At 40.3% G+C, this 23419-nt stretch overlaps 1 protein-coding gene across 3 annotated transcripts in view; it reads left to right on the top strand.

The window, feature by feature from the left end:
* The window catches only part of LOC139984753 (PAS domain-containing serine/threonine-protein kinase-like), a 136432-nt gene that overhangs the window by 55815 nt on the left and 57198 nt on the right, over positions 1-23419 (top strand). For all 3 annotated transcript variants that reach the window (XM_071998785.1, XM_071998787.1, XM_071998788.1), the window contains exon 4: positions 13171-13316. In XM_071998785.1, the coding sequence (XP_071854886.1) occupies positions 13171-13316 (146 nt within the window). The remainder of the gene's footprint in view (positions 1-13170; positions 13317-23419) is intronic.

The raw sequence follows: 23419 nt of genomic DNA, 5'->3' as shown, positions 1-23419 counted from the left end.
AGCATCTCTGGCGGGCCGGATGCAACCCTGCGGCGGGCCGGACTGTGGCCCGCGGGCCGTAGGTTGGACAACCCTGGTCTATAGGTTATTGTGCACTATGCTGAAACCAATGACTTGTTAACTTTAATGAAGATTTGGTCAAGAACTGAACACTCCTACATATCGACTCCACATATAATATGCAACATTTGTTCAGTTGGAAGGTTACTGACCCAGGTTGCCAAGCTTGAAGCCTTGGAATTGACGGACAAGGCCAGGCCTTTGACTTTATTCTTAAAGGGATATTATATTCATAAAGGGGTATAGTAGTCATAAAGGGGTATTAATATTCCTAAAGGAGTATAGAGCCTTTCACAAGTTTTTTTTCTCTCTCTAATAAAATAATTTGCATCTTTTCCTTCACTTCAGCATCTCCCCTAACTTATCGATCCAAACAAATTCCTTCCCGACCTCCTCTATATAGTCCAAGTCCACTCCGGGCCCACTTTCATTTCTCTTCCAGATTTCTGAATGAAAAATTGATTGTGACAGAAATTATTCAAATGACATAGCATAATTAATTGTCATGTTTCAAGCACTTTGATACAGGTCGACGACCTCCTTATCGCAGACAGAGCTCCTCTACCATTGATCTGGATTAGCCCTACACACCTACTAGAGGTTTCCTGTAGGCTTAGTGGTGATCTTTGATCTGGATTAGCCCTACACACACCCACTACTGTAGCTTTTAACATACAGTATGCTTTTAAGTACTGCTTAGTGCTCTATGCAGTTGAATACTCGTTTGTGACTTAAATTTATTCACATGATCCTACAGATCTCCTGTAGGCTTAGTGGTGATCTTTGATCTGGATTAGCCCTATACACACCTACAGTACTAGAGGTCTCCTGTAGGCTTAGTGGTAATCTTTGATCTGGATTAGCCCTAGATACACACCTACTAGCTACATGTATTACATATAGTATGCTTCTAAGTACTGCTTAGTGCTCTATGCTGTTGAATACTTGTTTGTGACTTAAATTTACTGTACATGATCCTATACAGGTCTCCTGTAGGTTTAGTGGTAATCTGTACTACTGTAAAAATGATTTTTTTTTGTCAGCATACAAACTTATCAGATGTATGCTAAAATTGATATCAACGTACTCTCAATGATATTACTAATTAAGACACTTTGAACACCTCTCTGATGATCGGGGAAACAAATTTGACATCTGTGAAATTCAGAACTGTGAGAACACCTACAGTATTTATAGCATTCCAAATGTGGTTGTACTTAACGCAAATTGAGCGATCACAGCAGTCTGTCAGTCAAGGTCACTGCCATGATTGATAGAAACCCAACCATCATTATTATAGTGTGTGTGTGATACAGAACACAGCTTTATAAGACAAGGCAGGAGACTTGATCAAGTCTAAATATGACATCAGCAAGTCACATGTGCTTCAGTTTATTTTAACGTTTTCTTTACAGATGACAATGGTCATGTTCTGCAATTTGGAGAATTAATTTGATGATTGTATATAATATTTGATTTCATGTGTCAGCAACTATGGGGGTAGTCGGTCTACCCCCCAAAAATATGAAGAGGACAACTAAAGGGTTCAGACCCTACAGTAGTGGCACTATGACTTCACAGATTTTCAAAATGAAAGCTCCAATTGAGGCACCACTTTCCCATTGAAGCAGGATATCTCCCAAATATGGAGTAAGAATTTGCTTAGCAGTCTTGGGAAGTTGTATGTCACAATTTGGATCTCTCTGATGGTTGATGAGTTTATCTCCTCTCTAGTTGTATGCAATAGTCTGCTAACATCAACCAAACAGATCTAGAGATCAAACATAATGCTAACTAACTCGAAATCATTTGTGAATCCTATAAAGCTGGATCCCTAAAGAGATTTGAACAGACTTTTGTTAATGAAATGGGAGGTAAACGACAAAGGAAAATGAATATGTAATTGAAATCGTAGTGAGTTGGAAAATCAAGAACAGTGAAAAACTTCCAGCCTATATATGTATGTACACATATATTTGCCTGCATTATGGAGCTCTCCCCTTTCTTGCACGAAGAATATTGACAGCAAAAGGTTTTCACATATTATGTTACTTTCTCATTTATTGGCAAATTATCAAATGAAAGGGTATTTTTTTTCTACTTTTGACATGGACTTTATACTCATTAAGGAAGGTACTTTAAGCTCACGATTCATGATCTTGTCCAATTAAATCCCCAATTAAGCAGACAGAACCTTGGAAAATGGTGTAATGACGTTTGGCAAAGGTATCAGCACTGGACATGAAAGGGAGAGAACTCATGTTCCTAAAAAACAAATGTATAAAAAAAAGTAAATGTTTAATTTCAAATTTTTTAGAATTTCTTGCCATAAAACATTGATGGTAACATGTATGCGAGTTATTGTCAATAATACATTTTGGTTGCCTAGGTAACAGAGGGAGTTGTGTTATTGTTACTAGGAAACCCATCACATCCAGTTAACAGCATACTGTAGAAATTAACTCTTTGCATCACATGCTAATTTGCTGAATAGCTATAGCCCGTGGTGATGAGGATTTTCATTAATATAGAGTTGTTCAATTTGTGATATGAAAACATTTTATATAAAATATTTCATGGTTTATTGTTTCTTTGATGATTGATAAATAGAAAGGAACATAATGGAGAGAAATAGATTAGAAATGCTCATTATGAAAACTTGTTTGTCATAAAAAAAATTTTTACATAAAATGTGCGGAAGTTAAAACATTGCTTCCTTGTTATAACTGCAGTTTATATCCGTCCATTTGGGAAATTTCTTGTATTATGCATTAGTGTCATAAATGGCATATATGTATTATATATATGCTTAATATAAAAACAGAGCTGTTTCCAATCCTCATTGTGAATTGATTTTATCCCTAGAGTCAACATTTTATGTTCGTTTTAAGCATACTTGTGTATAAACACGGATGCCTATATAATGACAGGCCTAAATCATTCCTCTAGTTTTGACAGGTTAATTTTCTCTTCTGCCTCTTCTCTTTATACCTGTTTCCCACTCCGTTCCCATGCCACTGGTATGAGGAGAAAGATGTGTACGTATTGTACCGGTACTTTATGTCCACAGGAATTATTGAACCCTTGTGCAAAGAACGAGTAAATCAACAATTTTTTTGTTTATCAATATGTCGGAATGGACACACGCTTGTTTATAAAGCCCCATATAAAATGTTGGACTGTTTACTGTAGATATTGATTTGAATTGCAAAAATTGAGAGATATATGAATAATAGGCAGCCATTGTATAGTAATATTAACATGCTTAATTTGGCTTTTAATTATAAAGCAACTCTTTGTACCTAGTGGCAGCAATTCCAACCTCACTGAACATTGGTCTCATGGTCTGACTCCTGCAGTACCCTCCCATCCCCCTCTTCCCTCTCCCCTTTCCCCAATCCATACTTTACCTATACTGTGTATGTCAGGGTCACTGTACCTTGTTAAGTTAGTACTGTGATATGTTCAAAATATATTTTGCAACTGATCACATATATCCTTAGCTGACATGTTTCACCCAATGTATGTTAATTAGTGAGAAATTAACTGTTAGGAATTCTAAACTTTTTTAAGAGCATGGTCTACATTTATACAAATTCATGTACAAATACAAATTCAAATACAAACACAAATACAAATATAAATCATAGATAAATGCATTGCCTTTTTCATTGTTTTAAATGTAGCATTTCCTCGTCCACATAAGGAACTTCGTTCCGATGGGCAATGAGTATCGATGATAGTACAGTATATCATTGATTGATCAAAATCTGTGAAAAAAAATCTGCTCCGAATTTGCATTTAGCCCTGAACTGGTTGCCATCTGATGGTGATATTATAGCAGAGCGCGCACCTGCCGAATTGGGGGATTGAGTCAAGGTTACGAATGTGCAGTCTCACTCGCGAAAATGTTTTACAAAAGTTAATGTTCGTAAAACAGTTCCTTTATTGACGTGAAGCTCTGGGATACGTGCTGCTACACTATGATCTCTTCTTCACTAATTACGAACCAACCTGTATAATTCTGATATGACAGCGCCCTCTATTATGTTTGTGGTTGGAGAGCCCTATTGGCTAAAAATCAAATTTATAGATGTGTTGATTGAGGGGAAGTCTACATTATAAGTTGAATAGTTAACATGTGGTTTTAAGAACGCTCTAGTATTCAAACTTTCTTGGCTAAGGGACCCTACTTTGAATCTTCATCATCTTGACAACCCTCCAGTGGTAGATGTTGTGGCCTACCGTACCAGAAGGCGTCCACAGGGAGGAGGTATGTCCCCCCCCCCTGTCTGATAAATATTTTATATGATATTGCAACTTTTACAACAGTATAATTTGCCAATATCAGTTTTCTTCTATGGTGACCCTACAAAGGGTCATGAGCCCCATTTGAAATACCGGGTTGGGGGGGGGTGGCATTTAATAGATCAGCACATGTTGTGAACTACACAGACTGCAGCTTTCATGCAGAACCTGTGGGTTGTTGATTACCTGTTATATGCTTCACTGGGTAATGGTAATGAGGCAGGGAGGACGTCTCTTAATTCTCATGAACACTTAGTATGTACTATAATGACATATATACAGTATGTGCTATAGAACACAGGTCAGTATATATATGTAACACCTGTCATTAGTTGCACTTTCCACAGGTCTGATTTCGTTCCTTTTTTTGTGGTGAATATACTAGTTTAAAACATATTTATGCAGGGGGGGGGGATGGAATACATGCATATGAAGTGTTCAATCATTTGCAGGTGTGGTGTATGATAGACTGGAGAGGTTGGTAGAGTTGAGAAGTACTTGTTGGGGGAGTTGTAACAGATGGATCATCATAATAGATCTGTGAAGTATACAGGACAAGAGTGTTTGAAGCTAGGCAATTAAGAGAAAATAAAATTGGTGATGTTTGGTTAAATTTGATTAAAAATATGAGGCAATATAAATTTTTGGTGACTACATATAGTTGGGGAGACCTTCATGCAAATGGTTAATTTGAAAATAATTAGTGATGTTTGTTTAAATTTGATTAAAACTATATATGAGGCAATATAATTTTTTGGGGGATTACATATAGTTGGGGAGACCTTCATACAAATGTTTAATTTGATAATAAAAGGATCTAACTTTGTGATTATCTGTAAGACTGTTAATTACAAAACTGACAAAACACTCCAGATTTGACCAAAATTCTATCCATCATCCTCCTCAGAATTTGTCACTTGTTAAAATGTTTTTGTGAAGAAACTGCAGCCAAGGGTTATGACCTTAGTGTTATGATGTGTACACAGTCAAGTTAGGTATGTACAAATGATGTCTACGCACAAAGTTACCATGACATAAAAATAGAAGAAGCTGCAGGCCGAGCTCCAAGAATAGCTGCAGCAGCTGCAAACTCCCTTGCAGCAATGCTGAATCAATATCAAACAATGGAGATTACATTACGTCAGTATTACCTCAGTATATACACCAGCTGCAGTGACTAGTATATGAAATATTGCATTGCCAATTGTGTGAAACTGCATAGCACAGTATTACATGCTACACAGCCTGGCTGCAGGATGCCGCAGCCCCTGTGTTCTACATTTGTCACAGTGCCTAAAAGTAAGGCCATCTGGAACAATAAAGTGCAGCAAATGTTGGCACTAACTTTGAATGACTATGAAAGACGTAACAATGTTTACAAAATTTGATATGGGCTCTACGCTCTAGGCTTCTACTGTACGCTCTCAGAACAAATATAGCCCGGCAGGCTTGTGCTTTTGAAAAATTGCTGAGCGCTGCCATTTTCTTGGAAAACTTTAGTAATTGATTAATCTGTTTTATAACCAATCTTTGATGAATTATCAACTGTGCTCAGCAGATCTGTCTGGGATATACTGTATAAAGTCTACACAAAGAGACACTAGATTCATAAACTATAAGTATGTGTACATTCAACAGACAAATAGAAATTTGAGAATACAACTTCACATCATCCTCGACTACTTTGTTCTCGTTTTTTGGTTCCTTGCTGAAAGCAAAGGAACCTATGTATTCAGGTTGGCGTGTGTGTGTGCGTGTGTACGCGTGTATGTGTGTGTGTGTGTGTGTGACGCTTAAGCTTGTATGCACGATAACTCAACAAGGGATTGACTGATCATGATCAAACTTGGTGGGTGGGTGGCCCATAGTGAGTAGATGAACCCTATTGTTTTTGGTGCCCACAAAGGTCACCAAAGGTCAGTTATGGTCCAAAAACCCAAAATACTAAAACTGCAATAACTCCCAGTGCCAATGTGCGACAAGGTTGATATTTTGGGACAAGTTGTGAACTGGTTAGGGCAATATTTTGAAACTTAACGGTCATGTGATCTGAGGTCACCAAAGGTCAATTAATGTTAAAAAACTAGTATTTTTGCGATAACTTGAGAACGAATTGTCCGTTAGGGTTGGGAGTTACTTCAGTGTAATCCAATTGTCGACCCACATCTGGGTGACCCTTGACCTCAATTTGACCTCTGGTGACCTTTTCATGTTTTGGGGATTTTTACAGTTTTGATGCTATTTTCAGATGTCAAAGGTACCTTCCGATCATAAATATCGATAGGTTGACCCCCGTGTGACCTTTGTGTGCGAACTTATATGGGGTCAAAGTTTTCGGTCAGAGTTAGGATGGCTGTACAGACTTATCGTGTTGATTTTTGGAATCAGCAGATCAAACTACATTTGAAACCAAGGTCAAAAGGTCAAAGGTCACATTAGAAAAAATGTGCTTAGTTTGGGAGAAAACGGGCGAAAAAGAAAATGTTTGGTTTTGATGCTAGATTTGGATATCAAAGGTACCTTCCGATCAAAAATGTCAATGGGTTGACACCCGGGTGACCTTTGTGTGTAAAGTTATACAAGGTCAAAGTTAATTTTCAGACATTTAATGCAATAACTCCCAGGGCCAAGGTGTAACAAGGTTGATATTTTGGGACAAGTTGCAAATGGTATAGAGGAATATTTTCAAACTTAACGGTCATGTGATCCGAGGTCATCAAAGGTCAATTAATGTTAAAAAACTAGTATTTTCGGTGAGAAAATGGGCAAAGAAAAAAATGTTTGAATTCTTACAGTTTTGATGCTATATTCACATCTCAACAATCAAAAATGTCAATAGGTTTACCCCAGGTGACCTTTGTGTGTGAAGTTATACAAGGTCAAAGTAAATTTTCAGACATTTAGTGCAATAATTCCCAGTTCCAAGGTGTGACAAGGTTGATATTTAGGGACAAGTTGCAAATGGTATAGGGGAATATTTTCAAATTTAACGGTCATGTGATCCGAGGTCACCAAAGGTCAATTAATGATAAAAAACTAGTATTTTTGCGATAACTTGAGAACGAATTGTCCGTTAGGGTTGGGAGTTGCTTCAATTTAATCCAATTGTCGACCCGCATCTGGGTGACCCTTGACCTCAATTTGACCTCTGGTGACCTTTTCATGTTTTGGGGATTTTTACAGTTTCGATGCTATTTTCAGATGTCAAAGGTACCTTCTGATCATAAATGTCAATGGGTTGACCCCTGTGTGACCTTCGTGTGCGGAGTTATACGAGGTCAAAGTTAATTTTCAGACATTTAATGCAATAACTCTCAGTTCAAAGGTGTGACACGGTTGATATTTTGGGACAAGTTGCAAATGGTATAGGGGAATATTCTCAAACTTAACGGTCATGTGATCCGAGGTCACCAAAGGTCAATTAATGATAAAAAACTAGTATTTTTGCGATAACTTGAGAACGAATTGTCCGTTAGGGTTGGGAGTTGCTTCAATTTAATCCAATTGTCGACCCGCATCTGGGTGACCCTTGACCTCAATTTGACCTCTGGTGACCTTTTCATGTTTTGGGGATTTTTACAGTTTCGATGCTATTTTCAGATGTCAAAGGTACCTTCTGATCATAAATGTCAATGGGTTGACCCCCGTGTGACCTTCGTGTGCAGAGTTATACGAGGTCAAAGTTAATTTTCAGACATTTAATGCAATAACTCTCAGTTCCAAGGTGTGACACGGTTGATATTTTGGGACAAGTTGCAAATGGTATAGGGGAATATTTTCAAACTTAACGGTCATGTGATCCGAGGTCACCAAAAATGTCAAAGGTACCTTCTGATCATAAATGTCAATAGGTTGACCCACGTGTGACCTTCGTGTGCGAAGTTATACGAGGTCAAAGTTAAAAAATATTAATGAGGTCACGGGTCAAACGTGAAAAACTCCCAAGTTGCAATAACTTGGCTACTATTTATTGGAATTTTGTCAAACTTGGTTTGATGATATTGGTAGATAGTCTCCACACACTGATGTGTGTTGCAATTGATATCATGCATGTTTATAAGGGGGGGGGGGGGCCTAGCATTATTTCGTTATGAAAAGTTTGTATGCACAATAACTCAACAAGGGAATGACCAATCATTACCATACTTGGTGAGTGGGTGGCCAATAGTAAGTAGATTAACCCTGTTGATTTTGGTGCTCATATCATGAATATTAATGAGGTCATGGGGTCAAACGTGAAATACTCCAAATTGCAATTACTTGGCTACTATTACTAATGGGAATTTCGTCAAACTTGGTATGATGATAATGGTAGATAGTCTTCACACACTGATGTGTGTTGCAATTGATATCAGGGCTTAGCATTACTTTGGCAACAAAAGTTTGTGAGCATAAATTACTGTTGTTGTACTAGGGCTTTGTTAGAAATTTCCCTATGAATGGAACTAATGAACAGCAGCAAGGAACCATGAAATGTTTTCATTCTGGTTCATAACTTCACTTGCTTTTATTTTGATTACTTTTATATCGATTGTAAATAAACGTGAAAAGATGGACAGATATACTGTATTGATCTGTACTGACCTGCAATGTAGATATTCTAGTGTGGACAGTACACAAATCTTCAATATGTCTTTACCCATGCGGTTCTTTTAATTTTTTTTTTTTTTTTTTAATTACTTGACAACTGATCTTGGCCTGTTGTTGAATGGAAAGCAATTTCCTGTCTGTATTTAACCTACAGTAGGTAGGTGCCATATGAATATGATTTCTTGTTTATATTCTGGCATGACAGATCGGCTCCGTATTATATTTCGGTCTCGTGCGCCGTTAAACAGTTAATAGAAATTTTGTGCAATTCAATCTCTCAAGGCAAGTGCCAATCTGATGATGAATTTTACCATTGGTAAGAAAGGACAAGTTAAGTACTATGATGTATGAATTAACGCCCTCGTCAGGTTGATAAAAGTGTCTTATACAGTAGCCCTTTAAAGGTATTAGGTGGGTTTGCTTTATAAACGCAGTGGGTCATGTTGCAGTGTACATTGCATACATATATGTATCAAGCCTGTAATTGTACTAAAAATTCAAATTCCTTACATAATTGCCTTTACTCATTGCTCTCATGGATTTTGTACTTAAAAGTCAGTGAGTTTGCCAATGGAGGGTGGGGGGGGGAGGGTTTCAGGGAGGTCATCGATACCAAAAATATTTTCTGTCTCCCCCACCTAAAAAAAAAAGTTGCTGTGTCCAAAAATAAAAAAAATAAAAGGAAGGTAGCTAGAATTAAGAACTCTTTGAATTTCTACCAAATATAATTTACTTTCGTCTACCCCGAAAATACAGCTGATTTGAAGCTGTATCATTTAAGTTCAGGAAACGATGACATTTTTTTGTACGTGAAATTTGTCATAACTGTACAAGTAACATTTTGGTAAAGATGAAAGGTAATTAGCTGGTTTTGTAATCTATACTCATCTTTCAGATAGGAAGTAGATATTTTATATGTAAAACTGATGCATTTACTCACACCCATGTCCTCTTTACTATTGTAATTTCCTCATCTGCAATAAGTATTTCACAACCTCTTCACCTCATCCCCCTCCCCCTCCCCATCCCCCCTCCCGAGTCCCCACCCACCCATCCTACACAAACCATTGCTGTCTTGTACTCACATTAAGTCAACAGGCTTCCTCTCCTGCTTCCATAATATAAGTCTATGCCTACTTGCTAAGTGCTGTAGTTTCCTCTTTGAATCCTTTCCATATCCTTCACTGAACAGTTTACATGGCAAAATTGAAAGGATTCTCACACGCAATGTGAGAATGCTTTTATTTCTGCAGCTAGTGGAATTCAATTAATTTAGCTTACTTTTATGACAATGGAATAAGTAGGTCAGTGAGCTGAGTATAGCCTATAAAAGACAGAGCTGCTGAAATGATATTTCTCATCAACAGTTCATAAATGAAGCTAGATGCATAGTTGTGACAGGCTAAATTAGTATGATTTAAGTCGTTTTACATGGCCTCTTTCTAGATTTGTAAAAAGTAATACCTCCGTCATCAAATTCTCGTTTTTTCATCCCGACTATTATCATGTGGCGGATGTTTGTTTCACTTTTCTAATGTTTGAAGTGTATTTTGGAGACATGTATTTGTCGTAGAACTATATCCACGAGCCCATTAGCTTTTAAGGTCCATTATTTCTCTTTTCCTTTTTTTCTTTACCCTAGATTTGTCACTTGATATAATATATCGACTTCTTCTTTGTCCTAGATTAAATTACTTGAAAACCTCTTTCAATGTGCATGTAGAAGAAAACTATCACGCTATGGCAAAGTAACATATAAGGGTTTAAAGGGGAAACCTGTGATCTAGTTCAGTGCAACTTATAATTCCTTAATATCAGATTTCATTATTTTCTTCTTCTTCTTCCTTCAAAATCGACTATTATCTGACCGCCTACACCCACTATGGTATTCCAAATCAGTTCAATGTTATTTGCATCCCTTGGACGTGGAAGTTGGTCAACGGGTAGGGAGGGGTTGGGGGGGAGGGGGCACACTGCTTTGAATGTAGTAGTTAGATTTTAGTACTATGATCAATGGTGACAGGCAAAGTACCCAATTAAACCAATGAAGTTTTGGCATGATCTGGTTGCAACTGAACAATAGCGTTTCATCATATTTGAGGGAAACAAACTCTCTTGTACTCCTGTAACTTAGAAGCAGTTTGTAAAATTCTGTCGAGTTAATAAGAGCAGCCAAAGGATGGTATTTCCTTATAGATCTATTAGTTATTAGATAATTGAGCATATAGAGGTGGGGGGGAGGGGCGGGAGGGGAGTATTGTAGATACGCTGGAGGAGAAAACCTTCAAAGGTCATCAATCCCATGCAATGCATCACGAGAATGCTGTGTAGGAACTGGATGCAAATTTTCACAAAGATGCTTATAGCATGTGTTTCTCTTTTTATTATCCCTCTTTTATTCCTTTGTAACCCTCCAATGTAAAATTTCTATTTTGGACTGTATCCTTTTAAAGCAGCTTTCTGTCACAGAGTTTTCCAAATCTAATTTACTTGTATAACTCAAAGTAAGCTCTGAATATATAGCATGGATAAATTGACTGAGAAAGCTTCTTTAAGTATATATACTGTAATATATATCATCTTGTAGCAATTAACTTTAAATACCTAACTACTATTTATGTGATTCTTTGTCATGGTATACACAGCTGCCTGCATGGTTATATTATGTTACCTTGTACAGTAGGTAGTTTCTGTACCTTATGATGACATATCATTTGACTTTTCAAGCAACAACAAAAAAAGAGAGAAAAGAATAAAGTAAAGACATTAAAACAAAAAAAGAATATTTTTCATATAGTTTTAAAATTTTAATAGTATATCCTGACAACACTCTCTAATGTATACAGTCATTATGGGCAGCACGCTGTACAAATAAATACATGTCCCAAATTGTTTCCCATTTATTTGGACCTCTGAGACCACTGCTGGGGACTTTTATCTCAATTCTGCATGGTCTAGCCATATATCTTTTTGGGCTTTTTGGCTAATATTCCCATGAGTATAGTAAAACCCTTGCATGTTACTTCCCTTTGATTGCCCTGAGCCATGACAGATCTGGTAGGCAGTGGATCCAGTCACTTTATAGAGAAGTTAAATGAGGGATTCCTTGTTTGGAAGGCATGGTTACCTATGATACCAACCTCTCTTTCTCTTTCTCTATCACTATGGCCGCCTCCTTCTCCTTCCTTCTCTCTGCGTAGACTACTGTGTTAACGATGTCCTAGCTCTTTACAGAGAGTCTGGAGTTGGAGGTGTTGTTCTAATGTTCCACCTTAAATCAATAATGTTGACTTGCTAACCATGCAGCTAGGAGATGATTTCAGGCTGAATTTCTTTTTGTAGAAATAAGTAGCACAGAGTAACTCTTCTTTATAGCGTCGGACTGAATATCCAGTGCATCCATTTAAAAATGTTCATCTTGTCACTTACTTTATAATGTGGGCATTTTTACGATGACTTATTTTTGAATTTGCATTGCAGATATCCTAACCCTGGAAGATTTCCCTACAAAAAAAATGTCCAGATTATAGGCTCACAGAGTCTGTGGTGGGGATGAAATGACCTTGCGTTTTAGAGTTGGGCCAATATTGAATAACACAATAACTTTGGGTCTTGTTCACATAAACTGAGAACACGAGGGGCATTAGGATCATGCTTTCCTTTAGGAGAGAATAAAAATGACCCAGGTGACATCCACATTTGCGAACAGTTGATTGGATCAAGGTCACAATTATTGTTAACCAGATACAGTATAGTTTAGTAATACAGTGCACCTGCATGTGTTTGTGTGTGGAAACGACTAACCGGTGACCTTGAGTCACATGATCCCCTCGAGCGTTCACACCACATTCTTGATCGCCCTTGTGGGGAGATTAACATTGCGGGTTTTGTTCATGGTCACTCTCGCATCCACCTGCATATACGAAGGCAATCACCTTTGCATTATGAGATCCCAATTGCGTTCTCAAATGGAATAAGGTCAAGGATGCGATGTTCAAAATTCTGGGTCAAAGTCAACCACCACTCGGAAATTGTAATGGTAAGGCAACATGTCTTGGGGCATCTCCTATAGGATGTCAAGGACAACAGGCTTTTTGGAGTCCTTGAAGTACATTTAAGTCACCTGTGAGATAAAAACTTGTATGAAAACCATTTGATGGCCACAGAATTACTTTACTACTCTCCTATTGAATTTTAATCTCTTGCTCCTAGGAACAGAGGCACGGAGATGGGGCTGAGCGAAAGCTTTACATCAGCAGACCTGAATCAAACATACCCGCGACCACAGGCGAAAGCCACACAGCCAGAGCCTCTCTCGGCACTCCCAGAAGTCGGCATGACATTAGAGAACTTCAAAGGTGAGTTTTCCACTTGTAATCAGAATTAAAAGTACAGTGTTGGATGTTTAAAGGATTTGTTTGAAATATAGTAATCAGTCAAGAGAGAAAATTTACATCTCTCCTCTAAACCCAAAGCACCATCGCTGTACTGTGTGGAGACAGAATAATGCGGTGGGGAATCATTTTTGGAAAGGCAACAAACCCCCCCCTGCCACCCCCATGGAACCCCGCCCCCTCTGGATGCATATTTGTCCTCCATGCTGCCCCCATGGAACCCCACCCCCTCTGGATGCAAATTAAACTGGTTAAATCCAGATTTCACTGGAGTGGTCACATTGTTTAGTGCACAATGATGAGTTTTCTTGCCTCTACCATGAATTCAAAAAAGATTTTGACTTATAGGTATATCCATCCAAAATGTCCACTTCACCATATAGACAACAAACAAAAATTGCCTAATAATAAACTAGAAGACCTACATGCATCATCATTTATCCCCCCCCCCCCCCAACCCCCCGGTTCACTGTCCACATTTTCAATCTGTCATTCTGAAGTCTCGGCAAGTACCTTTTGAAGACTTCACCATCCTTTTTCAAGATATCTTTTCAAGATCCTCTTAAATCCAGTTAGATATTTCCCATCATGGCGGTATTTACCTTTCGGGCCTCGCAATTCAGGCTATTTGACCGGCTGCTACATTCAAGTGGATTTTGTCATTTGCTAGTAATAAAAACGAAAAAAAAGAAAGCACTTGCATTTTTCTGCAAATAGACATTTTTTATAGAATATCAAATACAATGCAGTGTTAAACTAATGTGCGGAAGTGAGAACTCCATCACAGCAAGTAGACCTTTTAAGCACATTCAGGTTTGCATGCTTTAAATTAATTATTAAGTAGCTGAACTTGTGAAAATGTAGGCCTTCCATTGTCTGGTTATTTTTATTGCTAACTTCAAACCAGTTTTGAGTTGTAGTTTCTGCCATTCAAACTCACTGGCTTTTCTATTTCCACTTTCCAGGCTACATAATCTTGGCCAAAACATTTGTGGTGTTTTTTTTCTTTCTCTCCCTCTATTCTTCTCTTGATTTCACTTAGAGGGCGCTATTATACTTTGTTACTGGAGTTGTATAAAAATCAGATTATTAAAATTAGGGTAGGACCTATGAGTGAGTGAACTTAAATAGCTAAAAAGTGATTCAGACACCAAATTGTGATGAGAATTCTGTACGTGTGACTCGGGTGAGCTTCTTTCCTGTTTCCAGCACGTCTCCTGTGCTGGATGTTCATTGATTAATTTATAGTCTGTTGTTGGCTTGTTTATGATAATAATAAGGCTTGAAGTGGAGACACAAGTAGATGTTACAGTCACTTGTTCTAAGAATCTGCATTGAAGGTTAAATTTAGTGTCGGAAAGGGCCAACACCCCACTCATAGAACTTTACAACACTTAATTAAACATCACTGAACCGTTTGTGGGTTGGTATCCTGTCATCACACCCACCAACCGAAGTGTGCACAATTCAAACCGTCGCTCCTCAGGTGGATTTGTCATAGGGTGCAGTGACAATCCGGTGCAGGTTATTATATTTACACTATACCTCACAGATGTTCCCTTTATACACCTGAGTGACCAGAGGCAATTGGAGATCAATTACCAAAGTTTCCCAACTAAACATGGTAATGATCTGGCCAAGACTCAAACCCGCATTCAGTTTTCTGAAAAGCCTCAAAAGTCCCCCTTTGGTAGGAAAAAAGGGCTCATGTTTGGCAGAAACATATCTTTTTTCTCAATTTGTATGTGAAACGTGCCCTTGTTGTTATTTTAAAAAAAGTGCCCTCAGGTGTTGTAAATTTAAAAAACTTGTTACAACCAAGCCTTAAGTGTGTATTCCTCTGTATAAGAATGGTTTACTATTATGAATTAAAAAGTGACCTGTTGTTGAAAACATTCAATACCAGAAGTTGCGGTACGGAGTGGGGATCCATTTTGCCGGAAAGTTTTGAGATAACTATCTGGCTTGCCCAGTGAAAGCAAAGTCCCATGTTCTACTACTCCTTAAATTCTGTGCCCCTCCCTTGCCCCTCTCTCCCCCTCCCCCCAAGAAAACCAAATGTTCAGCCTTTTCCACAATCCCTGATCAGACCTAGAGTTCAAACGTTGCATAGTAATTTTGAAGCACTCAACACTGTGTCATATAAAATACTACATGGTATTTCCTGTGTACAAAACATGCTATACAAATGTTTGTACTTGTACCAAACAGCCATTTATTTGCCCATATTGCATAGCATTTGGTGATGTGAACCGGATAAAATATTCCATGGGCCAACTCGAATACAATAATGTTGTTTATGGTAATATTGTGTATTAGAGTTGATAAACAATGTCCATAAAATAGCTGAATCATTCTTCAATATTTGTTATCAAAGCACAAATCCCTGATGACATAATATCTTTGTTGCTGATGGTCAGTGAAGGACATTCAAAAGGATTTGATTAAAAATGCTTTTTTTTTGTTGTTGATATTTTTCTTTTTTTATCAACACTCTTCACAATTGCTAAGTGCAATAGCAGTTGTCATTGCACTTTAAACATAAAAAGCCTTCTGTAAAGTTTAGACAAGTTAAGCATTTTGTAATAAAAGTCTTCTCACATATTCTATGCAATTTGCTAGATAGTTCAGGAAAGTACACCTAGATTCATCTTCATTAGATCCGGGCTCATTAAAGTCAAACAAGACTCTTCCTGTCTGTGGTCTCCGTTCGAAATTTTTTAAATCAACGAAAAAAACTGTATCCATCTCTGGATCCTAAGTATATATCGTGACAAGACTTTAATTCCAGGAGCAAATGAACTCGGACAAAAGAAAAAGAAGAGTTAAAAGGACGATACGGTGGAAACGGAAACCGTCTGACAAAGAATTACGAATGGTTGACAGAACCTTACATCGAGTTAACCTTGTAACAGTAAAAAACAGAGAAAAGGACGATATGACACCAGGGATGATATAGTATGAATGGTTGATAGCCTTCACACTGAGTTCATCACCTCAGAAAAAAAATTAAAGACAGGAAAGGACTATATGACAGAAACTTTAACATCTATGAATGGTTGGCAGAATCTGCTGATATTGAGTTAAAATTTGCACAGTAAGAAACAGAATGAAGGACGATATGACAGCAATGTAGCTGAAAATTCATATGAATGAAATATAATGATATGTAGTATCTTATTGTGAGCTAAGCTCGTATGGTGAAGAGATTGACAGAGTAGAGGACGATATGACAGGCCTCATAGCAGTGGAGAAAATACAGACTTTTCTTGTTTATTTATATAAATATTGTATCACTGGCGGGCGCGAAGCTCAGATAGTAAAGATATATAAGGACGATGTAAAAGAAAAGAAAACTGTCGAAAATAATCATGGATGGTGTATTGTAGACTGTGTTTTGACAGCTTTAGACTGCAGCTAGGCCAGGGGTTTCTCTAGTAAACAGAGCAGTTATTTTGTGGGACGTAATTCTTGCCGACTTGACATGGATAAGACAGGAAATAAGATATGTTGTTGGTTAAAAAAATAATCTCGATTACAGATTAAGTGCTAAGGCTGTCTCAGGTGGAAACCATATAAAGTTGGTTGTAAATCTTTTCCAGAAACTTTGCTTAAAATAAATAAAAAATGCCCAAGAAACATTAATACGTGATTAGTTTATCTTCCACCCCCCATCATTCCCGCAACTGATCTAGGTAGGGTCATGGATCTTTGTGGAAGGCTTCTCATGGAGGTGGAGTGATGGTCTTAATTCCCACGATATTTAGTAAATCCCCTGACTGAGTGTTTTTATCCCCAACTGTTGATGGGAGTTGGGGGTTGGCAAGAGCCACCTCCCACCCCCCCCCCTCTTTGTGCACGCCACTGACTGTACAGTGGTCACTGGTCATGGTATACACATGCACTGCACAGACACTTTTCTATATTCCTATTGGGTACAATGACCATCTTAATTCTTAATTCTCTCTGTCTTTCATCCAAACCCGAAAATTTCTGATTATGTTGTTCACAAATTGATGGTGAAATTCACCTTTTTCCATCTAGTACCCCCTCCATCCTCTTAAAAATATTAATATGTTTTAAGAAAAACCCATTTTCAATGTCGTCTAATGGTTATTTGTATACAGCTGTATTTATGTATACTTCTAGCTTTTAATGGTGTGCACAGTAATTTGATCTACATGAAGGTTTGGGACTCATTCTGCTGCGTGGAAACATGAGGAAGATAGTAGTGCAGTTCAGAAGGTATTTAGATTGGACTATTACATTGTCTGAGGGTCAACGACCAGCAGTCACATACAGTACTTCTTGTATCTTCGAGTTACCGTAGCTATTCGCAGGATTAATGTTCACTGAGGATAAATTGTTCAAGTAAATTGAGCAGTAAACAAAATTGAAAAAGAAATGCCAAATTCTGTTTATTAATTAAACCTCAGGGCCTTCGCTTTTGTTACACTTGAGGGCGTAACTTTATACGATGTATTTTAAGAGAGGATGGGTTGTTTAATGCAACAAAAAAGTGTTTCATCACCACAGAACATCTCCATCCCCAAATTTACACACAAATGAGGTCATGGTTTGTGAATCCGTCAAAGTTCCATCCGAAGCATCCCAAGTGGATTAATTACTATTTAAAATGCATCAAATATCGCACGGTGCTACATTACCATTTTTGGCAAGTTTGCCATTTCTTTGTGCTATTTTTTTTCACCATTTTTTTTGTTTTTTGTGCATCTTTTAAATAAAAAATTTCTGGTGCAAACTATATTAAGCGATCATGGAGCATCATATTTGGTTGAAGGTTAACTCATAATAAATTGACGATACGCCAACAAACTTTTCCATCAATCGGAAAGGGAAAAAAAGCAAAACTCGTCTTTTTCACCTTCGTTTAAACTTAATTATTCACGATTTCAGTGTCCCTGTAGCATTGTAGCGAATTTGTTTATGATCATGAAAATTAATAAAATGAGGCCATACAATATTCCTTCACTCCTCTGATAGACTTACTGTACCTCGCCTGTCCGTGCAGTGTACTGTATGATTAAAGAAAAGGGAAGTCAAGAAAGGATGTCAATGTGATCAATATTAATTGGAACAATATTAATTGGAACAATATTTCACACAGTTACAGTTGAATAGTTTTTAATTCATCACTGTTTAATAATGGAGCGTCTTCAAAAAAATGCAGTTTTGACAGGTACGAACACCATGATCGCAGATTGGTACTGTTTGTTTAAATTAAACAATGACTTTTGGCAGAACCTGTGCTGGTTAAAACATATATGGGTACCATAGTAATGTTTCTTTAGCTACTCCAGTTTTCAAGATGTTCAACTTTAAAATTATGTTTAATTTCTTGAATGCTGCTTTAATTATAAGAGATGATGATGATGATGATGATGATGATGATGATGATGATGATGATGATGATGATGATGATGATGATGATGATGATGATGATGGTGATGGTGATGGTGATGGTGATGGTGATGGTGGTGGTGGTGGTGGTGGTGGTGGTGGTGGTGGTGGTGGTTGTGGTTGTGGTTATGATGGTGGTGGTGGTTGTGGTGGTGGTGGTGGTGGTTGTGGTGGTGGTAGTGGTGGCAGGGATTGCAATGGCGAAGGTGATGGCGATGACAATGGTGGTGCATGATGTGGATGATGTGGATTATATAGCGCCAAATCAGAAACAAGAAGTAGCTGCTCTAGGCAAATAACAAAACAAGCCAATCGCAAATCAATAGGAACAAGTAAAGAGAGATGGGTAGACTCATTCAGTACAGGCTAAAATATTAATGATAATCCATTGTTTTTACACAAATTCTAATAACTCAACCAAAAACATATTTTTGTTTGTTCCAGAAGACACAGAGTACCCAACCGTTATCATTATAGTCTACTGAATGTCATAGAGATTAATTGCGCTATGATCTAGATGGAATAGCACTATATAAATATTAATTGTTATGTTATGTTATGTTAATTGTCATAAACAACTAATCCCTAAAACCAGCTTCATCTTATTCCATGTAGGAGAAACAGTCAGAGATTTAATGTTTCTTAATTTACATACAATACTGTTCAAAGACTTGATCAAGTCCAAACATGACATCATTGAGCCACATGTTAAAAGTTCAGTATTTTTGATATTTTTTATTGTATATTACAATGTTTCTTTTCTGTGGGTTTTGCAATTACACCGCCGAATCTAAAATATTGGGCCTCTCTCAGCATGACCTAATTAATGATGTAATCGGCTTCAATGTCAACACTGTTAATATTCTACCTTAATATTTAGAAAAAGAAAAAAAAAAACAGAAACCAACAGGTTTTCTGATCCTATAGCGGCACTATGACATCACAGATTAACAAAGTGACAGCTAATGCCAGACATGACTTTTATAACTAGGATATTTACTTCGCTCCTCGCTTACCTGTCTCCTCACAACCTTAGCACTTCATTCTACTGTGCCTATAAAGTCTTGGTAAAATAATAACACTGTGCGCCCTCTATGACCGGGCCCCCCCCCGGTCACTCCTCCTTTTTCATTCTACCATTAAAGTGTCTACACGCAAAAATTCTTGTGGAAGTTTCCCTTGAATTTTGTCTTGGATTTCTTTATACGATCGTTGGAATTTCCTTTCATTCGGATTCTGTGGAGTTTTGCAGTCTTTTCCAGACCGATAAGTATCCTTTTTGTTGAAAGGGAGGGTTTTGGGGACTGTTTTCTCAGTGCGTTTCCGCCTTCGGGCGTTTTTTGTGCGGGGGTAGCAGTTCCGCGAACTGCTTAGGTTCCCGCCATTTTCCTCCCCCACGCTATAGGCGTGTTGTTTTCATGTTTTCCATGTTCGTAGCATGTTGTTTTTCGTGTATTTTCATGTTCATAGCATGTTTACTCGTTATTATTTTCCTCTTCTATATATATTGCTCTCTCACGTTCTTTTCAGCTTGTATTGATTGTTGTTAGGCCACTTCGTAGCGTTTGTATTTACCGTTGCTAGGTTACGCTACGTTCCACCTATTCTCTGTTAGCATGTTCCTCCCCCAGATTATCTCCCGTTCTCTTGTTAGCTTCATTGGCTTTCATTTTTAAGCTCTAAGAATTATACCTCCTTGACTCGAGAGTTTACAGCATGTCTCGTAACCAGCTGAAGTGTGTCAGCTGCTCGATGTTTCGGCCAGGCAGAGCCTGGGACGAGCACGACCTATGCCCCAAGTGCAGATCCTGCACCAGACGGGACCCCTGCCTGGTCTGTATAAAATTTTCGCCGACCCAGTGGCAGGAGATTGATCAGTGGCTCAAGAGTCTGCGAACCAAGCTGCAGGGCAAGCTAGACTTGATCCCGAACGACATCGGGGCAGAGGATATAGGAGGGACGGGAGAGAGAGAGGAAGAGGGTGAGGTAGAGAGAGAGGTGGAGGAGAGTGGCCAGGAGAGGGCCGAAGGAGAGAGAGAGGAGAGAGAGAAAGAGAAAGAGAAAGAGAGAGTACCCCTAACGGTCCCGGCGACGTCCGGCGTAGTTACGACCAAAGGGAAGGGCAGGAGCAAAGGGAAGGCTCCTGCCAAGAAAAGACCTCTCAAGAAGAGGCACTGCTCGGCCGGGCTAGAGGTTACGCCTCAGTGTGGACCGCAGCAAGATAGACCCACGGAGCGCGGGCCGCCGGCCACAGAGAGCTCGGGTCCGAAAGAGAGTGCGATCGAAGGGTCAGTGAGACGGAGCCGGTCCCATAGCAGGGAGCCGGAGAGGGAGCCGGAAAGACGGGTCCCTACTGAGACCCCGACCCGGGAAAGCAGGGGGAGAGAGACCTCCCGCAGACCTAGAAGAGATAGATCCGGAACGCACTCAAGATCCCCGAGACGGAAGGAGAGGAGAAGACACTCCCCGACCTCCGACGAGTCTTCAGAGTCGTCTGACGACGGCTACAGGAGAGCGAAGAGGAGGCGCCGGTCCCCGAGACGGCGACAGGAGGAGGAGCCAGCATGGCTGGCTCAACTTACCGGCCTACTACGCCCCCTGATAGAGCAGAGAGTAACCACGGTGACCGACAAGGCACCAGGCTCCACAGGCTCCGGCCCTACTACGGCCCCACATCCGGTCTCGGATCCAGACGCCCTGGACTGCAGAGCGTCGGTAAATCTATCCGGCTTGGAGGACGAGGGGGATCTTATGGATCCCACAGAACCCCTCGACTATGATCCTATGGAAGATAGCTTTAGTCGAAGCTACGAACCAGAGGAGGCTCCCATAACAGGAGGAGCGCTCCCCCAAGAGTTAATGGCACGGGCGGCCGACATCTTCAGACGGCACCTGGGGTTCGAGGAACCTGAGACCCAGCCACAGAAGGCAGGCCGGGTGTCCAAACTCACGGCAACCGGCGAGATGTCATCGAAGCCAAAGACCACCATGCCCGTTGACGCAACATGTTATGATAGATTCGAGGCCATAGCCGATAAGAACAGGTGGACTGCCTTCCCAGCCAGGGCAGACAGGGCAGTCAGGGTACCAGACGAGGCCTGGAGGGCGCTATTCAAATGCCCAACCATCCCCCAGGAGGCCAAAGAAAGGCTGAAGGCCGAACATGGGGCCTCATCTTCCCAAACCTTTAAGACTCCTGACCAGAGAAAGCTGGAAGAACTTCTAGTTGAGGTGGACACAGCGGCCCGCTCAGGCATGAAGTTCGCCTCAGTCCTAATGCTGTCGGCCGAGGTCCTTATGCGGCACCACCAGCAACTCCCTGAGGACGACAGCCAGGTGTCCAGGGATGAAGCGGGCCAGCTCCTCCTACTGCTAGGACCCCTCGTAAGGCTCGCATACGACCAGTTTGCAAGAGTCGCTACACGTTCCGTAAAAGCCCGCAGGGAGAACGTCGTCTCCGCCATCCGCTGGCCATCAACCGAGGCAAGGAACAGAATGCTAGCTCTGCCAGTGCTCGGTGAGGACCTCTTCGGAGGCAACTTCCAGAAAAAACTACAGGAAGAGGTGGCCCGGAGAGAGACCCTGGCTAAATCGGAGTTTAGACCCTCGGCTACACAAAGACCGAGACCCTTCCGACCGAGGGAGAACAAGCCAACCAGGGGAGCGAGAGCAGCACCCGCCAGACCACTGAGCAGAGGAGCTCTCAGAGGAAGAAGCAGGGGAACGGCATACCGCCCGACCCGCTCCTGGACACCGAGAGGAGGCAGAGGCACAGCGCCTCCCAGACGGGACAACGACCGCTCCTCCACTCGACCGTCGTTCGCCTCCCAGCCCTAGGGGTGCCCACCTCACCGCGGCCATTCCGCAGGTGGGGGGGAGACTGACAAACTTTACCCAGCAATGGGAATTCATTGGCGGGGACAAGTGGGTGTTGGACACAGTCGAACACGGATATCGAATAGAATTCTCCTCCAGCCCACCCTTCGGGGGCGGAGGAAGACAGACACCCACACCCACAGACCCCGTCAAACGCCTAATTCTAAGGGGAAATTCTGGCCCTGCTGGCCAAGCAGGCAAGTGTGGAGGTACCGGGAGGGACGGGACCACTCTTCCGGTCCTCTTTCTTTCTGACCAAAAAACGGGACGACACCTGGCGTCCCATCTTAAATCTAAAACCCCTCAACACAAAATTTATCAGGCCAAAACACTTCCGTATGGAAACCCTAAATATAATATTACCCCTACTCAGAAAGGGCATGTGGGCGGCGACCGTAGACTTACGGGACGCTTACCTACACATCCTAGTGCACAAGGATCACCGACGGTTTCTAACGTTCCGGTATGCAGAACAGGATTACCAGTTCAGGGCGCTCCCGTTCGGCCTGTCCACGGCCCCCAGAGCCTTCACGAGAATAGCGGGAGCGGTAGTCTCCTACCTCAGAAGGAGAGGGGTCACCCTGTACGTGTACCTCGACGACTGGTTGGTGGTAGGGAGCTCTCAGTCAGAGGCCGCCGACAACGTACACAAAACGCTCCATACCCTCCGAGAGCTGGGCTGGATCGTGAACGAGAAGAAGTCTCGACTATCTCCAACTCAGACGACCCAGTTCCTTGGAGCGATACTAGACTTCTCCGCCGGGGTAGCC

Source organism: Apostichopus japonicus, chromosome 17 (assembly GCF_037975245.1).
Source record: "Apostichopus japonicus isolate 1M-3 chromosome 17, ASM3797524v1, whole genome shotgun sequence".
Classification (NCBI taxonomy): domain Eukaryota; kingdom Metazoa; phylum Echinodermata; class Holothuroidea; order Aspidochirotida; family Stichopodidae; genus Apostichopus; species Apostichopus japonicus.
Note: the sequence above shows the minus strand (reverse complement) of the source record. Positions and strands in the feature narration are given on the sequence as shown.